We start from the raw sequence: 6,928 nt of genomic DNA, 5'->3' as shown, positions 1-6,928 counted from the left end.
GGAGCGAAGCAGCTACAGGTTGCAAATTTGTTTGGGGCTCTAGAACAAATCCAAGAACCATTTCCCACCACCACAAAGAAGGAGCACATGGTTTCTCCCTAAAGATCTTTATTTCAGATACCAAATAGGAACAAAAAAGAACCAACGTGGGCCGCTTACATAAAAATACTGTACACAAAACAGCTGTGTGAGGTGGTTACAGGGGGAAAAAATTTCTGGCAGGGCTAGAGATAATTTCTCCAATGCCTGCAGACCTTCTAGCAGTGGGTACTGAACACAAACTGAAGTAGGAGGGGGTGGGGTGACCAAACTCTCCAGCCAGCAGTGGTCAGATCCTGCTTCCAGCGTTCACAAGCATCTCCAGAGGCAGCCACTGTGGACACCCCAGGGTCAGAATTACGCTACATGGGCTGTAGAGATGTATGCTAACGGGCTGCTCAATCAGAATCACTGTCACTCTCTGCCTCCTTCACATCCACACTGAACTTGTACTCCTGGTCACAGCCCATGTAGGCATCGCTCATGAAATAGAGGGTGTAGTTGTGAGTGCCAGTGGCTGGTGCCACAAAGTCCAGTTTCACCTAAATAAGGAAAAAAAGTATGAGTAGTGCCAAAGGAGTTGCTCTGCACTGTGCGAAAGAAAACCTGGACTTTTGAACATATTTGGAAATATGCAGAATATATCCACCAAGACAAGGGTTGGGAAGACTTTGCAGACCACTTTTCATTTTGAAGGTGTAGAATGTCATCGATTGGAGAGAAAGAGGATAAAGAGGGCTATGGGTAGTCTGCAATTTCAGAGGAACACAGAAAAAGCATACAAATTGGCATTGGGAGTAAATTTCAGCCTCCAGCAAATCTTGGCTCATTTCACAAGTTGCTGCAAGTTATGTTTGAAAACATGCATACATGGCTTGTTGACATCTCAAACTACGGGGGCTGAGGCTTCAGTCCCATCCAGGATGAGCAAACCCCAAATTGACTCAATTTCTATATTAACAGAATCCACCTTGATGCAGAAATTGGATTTCCTGGGGCCAGGAGCATATTTTTTTTCTCATCTAAGGAGGAGTCTACAGCCTCTTGAGCGGAGCACCATTTTATCTTCAGTGCTCATGATCTGCAAGCATGTTGAGGCCAGCAATACCAGGGCATGGTCAACATGGTGATACACACCAGGAGCATAAGTCTGAATTAGCTGAAGTTACAACTCCAACATCTCATAGGCTTTCCACCGCTCCCCTAGACTGCAGCCTGACCAAAATTCAGAAGGTCTGCTTATATAATGGAGACACAGCATGTATCACTCCTGGAATCCAAAATATGATGGGTCTCCTTGGGGGCGGGAGGGGGGTGGCTAAAGAGGTCCAATCCTATGCTAAGCTCTCTCCTGCCATGATTACAAGAGTGAAGCAGACGTCTCGGAGGGAGGGAAGGAAGGTTCAGCTTTACTGTACTGCCCACTATATCCCTTCCTGCTTCCTTATCAGGTTTTCCAAGCTCAATTTTTGCATTTGCACCTGAGAATAACACCTGGCTCCAGCAGCCCCCCCCCCCCAAAATCTCAATAATTTCATGTAAGTAACTGCTTGGCTTCCCTTATACCGCGGTTTGTAGGAAGCGAATGAAGCCACACCCTGCTGGTCTCTCTTCCCTGCCCCTCCCCCCGACACCCCTTTTGCTTTGTCCTGTTGCTCAAGGAAAGCCCAATGCAGGAGCCCTTGACCCAGTCTTTAGCCTGCCCTGGACCAGCACAAGGCTCATGAGAGCCCAGCACTTGCACCTCCTCAGCGCCCTTCTCAAGATGGAAGCCAAACACTATGGTCATTCCCAGGTGACTCACCTTGGCTTTCTGCTGCAGTGTCAGTCTCTTGATGGAGATAAGGCTGTTGGATTTGGAGTCTCCAATCACCACCCACCAGCCCTCCTCACGTTTCTGTAGAGGAAGGAAAAAGGGAAGAGGAAAATGTGCGACATCCTCCCCGTCCCTCTACGTCACAGCACTATAGATCTCGGCCCCTTTGCCTCCCACAAGTGAAGCCCAGTTGGGCTGCATCAAGCACAGGCCAGGAAAGACTCAACGTACCTGTGGGAAGAGGGGTGCAATCACTGGCCCAGTAACTTCCTCCTCTCGTTCCAGCTGCACCAGCACCACCACCGGCCCTCCACTGAAGAAACATACCAGATTAGACCTTGGACATCCCTCCAGTACAGTGTGCTATCCACAGTGCAACTAAGGTTAAGCATGCAAATGTTATCCTTGTTGAATTTATGTCTGACTTGCGACTTTTCATTGCAACATTCCAATCCAACAGCAAGCTGACCCCCCCCCCAATTACCTCCGAATGCCATCTTTTTCCACCACTTCATAAGAAAGCTCTATGTTAGGGTAACGGTTACAGAAGCGAGCCACGTCAGCGATTTGGGCATCGGAGAGCTGAAGCAGGGCGCTGCGGTCTTCATCCTCCATTTCCATGATGTCAAATACACTCTCCACTCCCTGAAAAAGCATGGACCAGAGATAAGCCAACCCTTGTGGCCAAAAACGAAGATGCTTCATGACCACAGCGTTGCATAGCTGAGGCAGAATGACCTCCCCATTTCTCTGGCTGTGCCTGTCTCACCTTCTCTGTGCATCGCTTGATGTGCTCTGAGGTGAAGTGGGGCAGCTGCTTCAGGTAGGAGTCCTTTGACCACATGGCCTGAGTGACCATCTGGGCCAGCTCCATGGCAGCCAGAGCAGGACTCAGCCAGCCATTGCTGGACAGAACATCCACGCAGGCTTGGATCAGCCGAATTGCCTGGGAGAGGAGACAGAGACCAAATGAGTTTAGCCTCCCAGGCATTGCAGCAAAAAAGGGGACTGATGCCCTTGCTTAGCCAAGCTCCAGCTACTGAACCAAACAGGAACAGACAGTATAGGACATTATCCAGCACATGTGGGCTCTCCCTGATGCACCCAACAGCTGAGAGTACCCTTCAGCCCTGATTTTACTCGCCACCCATCTCCCCTACACGGCTACCTTGCTGAGAATCTCTTCTGTATCAGATTGGAGCTCCGCACTCAGCTGCATACGTGACAAATGAGCCTGAAGCAGGAGGTTCGTTTTGACGTGGGGGTCATTGAACTTGGGGTTATTCAGCTTGTGAGGCACTTTCTGGGCAAGCTGAGGAAGGGAGAGAAGTAGAATTCAGCACACAGCCATGTTCTCTGTCCATTTCTAAGCATCCCACATGCAATGCGTGGGAACAAGGCAGATTGGAATCCAAAGATAGGCACCCTCTATCCCAAAGAGACCCCTGCTTGGGGTGCAGCATACATGATAGGAGACACGGCCATGCCAGAGAAGCGTCTAGAGCAGGCAAAGATGGAGTCAACAGGATGCAGAAGCTCTGCTACCCACATTGGCCCATGGAGCTACCATTTAATCTTTAATTCAACATGGTCATCACAAATTTCAGAATTTAAAACTATACAATTAAAAGTTCTCTGAACAAAACAGAGGGCAAAACGCACACAATGAAGACAGAATGGAAAACAAGAACATTCCTGTGGTTAGCTGTATTTATTTCCATAAACTTAGCTCTCAGTTCTCATACAGCCACTGCAAATTTTACCACTTGTATGCAGGACTGTGGAGTCGGTATGCCAGACCTTCGACTCCGACTCCTCTATTTTTCTACTGTCCGACTCCTTCATAAATGGCAAATGTATATTAACTAGTAATAACACATTTACTGTAGTAAAATGGTAGCACAAGGCATTTCATCACCACCACGTGAATCCAGAGCTTGGAAAAGTTACTTTTTTAAACTACAACTCCCATCAGCCCCAGGGATTGGGCTCGTGGGAGTTGTAGTTCAAAAATCGACTCCGACTCCACCCAAAATTGCTCCCAACTCCGACTCCACAGCTCTGCTTGTATGTACACAACATATTTCTCTCAACAGGTCCCAACTTCTCTTTTGGTTTTGGTGTTGTTTTTTAAAAAGCAGATAATACAATTTTGTTTAAATGCAACACATAAACAGCAAACGCTTGTTTTTTTTAAAAATCCAACCCAGTACAACATCCTGTTTGGCCAGTAAATCTCCAGTTCTTCAAAACCGGGTTTGCTTGTGTTGTTGTTGCTTTTACTAAAAGAAACAACTACAAAAAACATTTTCCTTCACAGGTCAGTCTTTACCAACTTCTAACAGGAAAGGACGAGCTCTGGTTGACATAGTTTAGGAGGGAACTCCTATTTGTGGAGCCTTGCTCTATAACCCTCATGGATTTTCCTTAGGCAGATGGGAAGCAGAGCAGGACCATCACCACTGCACCCTGCATGTAATATCTAAAGATCACCAAGCTAGGTTACACTACTTCCTGATTAAATAAATATTATTTTTTGCTAAAATGCAGCTTGAGAAGGATGCGTTCACTCCACTGCTGGAGAGAAGCCAACCTGGCGGGCCAAGTCACAGCTGTGTAAAGTTTACTCAAAGTCAGCCAACCCACCCCATGTGCCCATCAAAAAATCATGCATCTCCCTTAGAACTGAAGAGATTACTCACCTGCCGCAAGAGGTTGTCCTCATGGTGCCGGATGGGAATGTTCTCGTACTCCGCAGCATTGGAAATGATTTCAATTAGGCCTCGCACTTTGGTCTTAGCGTTCAGGGACATGCTGAAGAGCTCTAGAGGTGGTTTTAAAAAAAATCCATTAGGCACAAAGCTGCAGTCTCAGACAAAAAGCAACAGCTTGCCATGGACAGGTGCCACGATGCCTGTCTTTCCTTACCGATGGTGGTGTAGTTGATGTAGTAATAAGCTGCAATCATGCCCAAGTTCAGAGGCGCAACGTCCATCTCATCCTCGATGCTGATACACTTGGACTGCTCTAAGTCGCTGAGTGTCTGTTCCACCAACTCTGACAGGTGGTCACTTAGGTGCCTGTGGGAAACACCTGGGCAAAGGAACAAAACAAGACAGAAGTTGCACATCTGGAGGGCCTGGAAACACAGCAGAATCTTGAAATAATGTTTGGAAACAGCTTGTGTTTTATTACTTCAGAACCAAAACAACTTGGAAGAAGGAAGGTGTAAAAATGTAATAAATAATCCTCCATTCCCTACCCCCAGTCTGTGGCTGGAGAGAGGCACAAGGCAACAAAAAGAGGTGCAAATGTTGGGGCTTTGTTTTCCCACCTTGCAGGTTGTAGTAGTTTGGATTCTGAGTCATCCGGCGGTACAGGAAGGTCCAGGTGAGGTAGTCCACAGCATCCTGCTTGTTTTCAATGGTCTTGGTGACAATCTCAGCATTGAAGTGATCGTGCATGCAGTGGTCTAGATGAGACTCCACTGGAAGAGGTTCGTACAGGAACTTCTTAAAGAAATCCTTCAAGTGGGACAGCCAGAGTGGTGTTTTAATATTATACAAACAAGCTGCTCGGTTCAGAAAGATCCCTAATCTGAATAATCCAATCCAGACTGGGAAACTGAGCTCTAAACAAAGATGCCTCAAGGCCCCAAACAACTAACGTACTTGCAAGATGACAGATTCCTTCTCTGTTACTCACCTTCTTGGATCCCTGGCACATAATGACACAGCGCCCTTCATCATCCTGCAGCGGGCGGTTAGCATGGCCCACCATCTGCAGCACATCATAGATGGGGTAATCCACATACCTGGCACACAGGAGGATAATTCACTGGGTTAATAAGAAGCAGAGGTCAAAAGAGCTAGAATTCTGTGGAGAAAAAATAAATCCTGCAATATGCATCTCAGGACAAAATTTTCAGATCCAGTCTGGCATTTGAAACAGGCTGGCTGAAGTTAGGACTCATTTTCTGCAGGGGATATTGGGGATCCAATTGCTCCTCCCACTTATCTGTGGATCCCTTCCTGCACTGCAGCAAAATAACCACATTTCATTGCCAGGGACTGAAGAAACCAGGGTGGGTTGGGACTTGGAAAACTAAGAAAGCAAAAAAGATGCAAAGGCATTTTCTCTGAGAGTTGAGGATCCCTGATTAACTAATAGACGCCCTACAGTACTTAAATTCCCTCTGGCTTCTATGAGGGTACCAAAAACTGACCACATATTTTCAGCTTCACTATACATAAAAGCCAGTAACATTGTGCTGTAAACATGAATCTTCCAGTCTGCAGGGGGGTTATACTGCTAGGCTTTGTGTTATTCCACAATACATAGCAGAAGTACAGGCATTCTTAAGGCTGGTAAAAAGTACTGCATGAAACACATGAAGACCCACTGTTTCACACATCAGTGTCACTCAAAGAGTAAGAAATGTACATTTGGGCAACCAGCTTCTGGATTCTCTTGACTTTCATCTCAGCAGCCAGGCTTTTAAGACATGCATTGATTAACAACCAAGATCAAAAACCAGCCCCAACTGAGACATTGTCCTTTGGTGTGTAGGATCAGCCTCACTTCCCCTGCTACCATCTCAAGCTCTTGTGTGGAAACCCTGCCCAGTGACCCTTACATTCCCCCCGCTCCCATGGGCCCACAACTCCACAGGTCCCTTCACTCACGCATGAATCTTGCCATTGTAATACTGAGTATCCATGATGATCACCAGGTGAGCAGCCACATTCATTCCCCAGCAGAGGCTGCGTGAGGCTACCACCACCTGGATGGCACCTAAGAGCAAAACAGAAGAAGAGAATTAAGATGAGAAATAAAAGTCCAACTGACTGTGTATAAAAGTAATTCAGAATCATTAGCCCTTTCCAGACATTATCCAGGGTAGGAAAAAACCCAAGTGTGATGGGGTGGACTTTGATGCCACAACATCACCTTGACCTATTCGTGTTTCTACATTTCTGTTATACCAGATAACATCTGAAAAGTAGGGAATTGGAAACCTACACTCCAAGTCACCAAGAAACCTAATCCTACATTGAGAAGAATGCACAGAAC

The 6,928-nt window shown here is 46.6% G+C and overlaps 1 protein-coding gene across 1 annotated transcript in view; it reads right to left on the bottom strand.

Moving 5' to 3' along the window:
* Positions 1 to 90: 90 nt before the first annotated feature.
* Positions 91 to 6,928, bottom strand: part of SNRNP200 (small nuclear ribonucleoprotein U5 subunit 200) — a 41,140-nt gene continuing 34,302 nt past the window's right edge. The window contains exons 35-45 of the mRNA XM_061592799.1: positions 6,541 to 6,649; positions 5,561 to 5,669; positions 5,190 to 5,379; positions 4,784 to 4,948; positions 4,558 to 4,679; positions 3,024 to 3,167; positions 2,625 to 2,801; positions 2,340 to 2,500; positions 2,087 to 2,168; positions 1,844 to 1,936; positions 91 to 581 (exon numbers count right to left, since the gene is read on the bottom strand). Of these exons, the coding sequence (XP_061448783.1) occupies positions 438 to 581; positions 1,844 to 1,936; positions 2,087 to 2,168; positions 2,340 to 2,500; positions 2,625 to 2,801; positions 3,024 to 3,167; positions 4,558 to 4,679; positions 4,784 to 4,948; positions 5,190 to 5,379; positions 5,561 to 5,669; positions 6,541 to 6,649 (1,496 nt within the window). The 3' untranslated portion in view covers positions 91 to 437. The remainder of the gene's footprint in view (positions 582 to 1,843; positions 1,937 to 2,086; positions 2,169 to 2,339; positions 2,501 to 2,624; positions 2,802 to 3,023; positions 3,168 to 4,557; positions 4,680 to 4,783; positions 4,949 to 5,189; positions 5,380 to 5,560; positions 5,670 to 6,540; positions 6,650 to 6,928) is intronic.

Source organism: Rhineura floridana, chromosome 12 (genome assembly GCF_030035675.1).
Source record: "Rhineura floridana isolate rRhiFlo1 chromosome 12, rRhiFlo1.hap2, whole genome shotgun sequence".
Lineage (NCBI taxonomy): Eukaryota > Metazoa > Chordata > Lepidosauria > Squamata > Rhineuridae > Rhineura > Rhineura floridana.
Note: the sequence above shows the minus strand (reverse complement) of the source record. Positions and strands in the feature narration are given on the sequence as shown.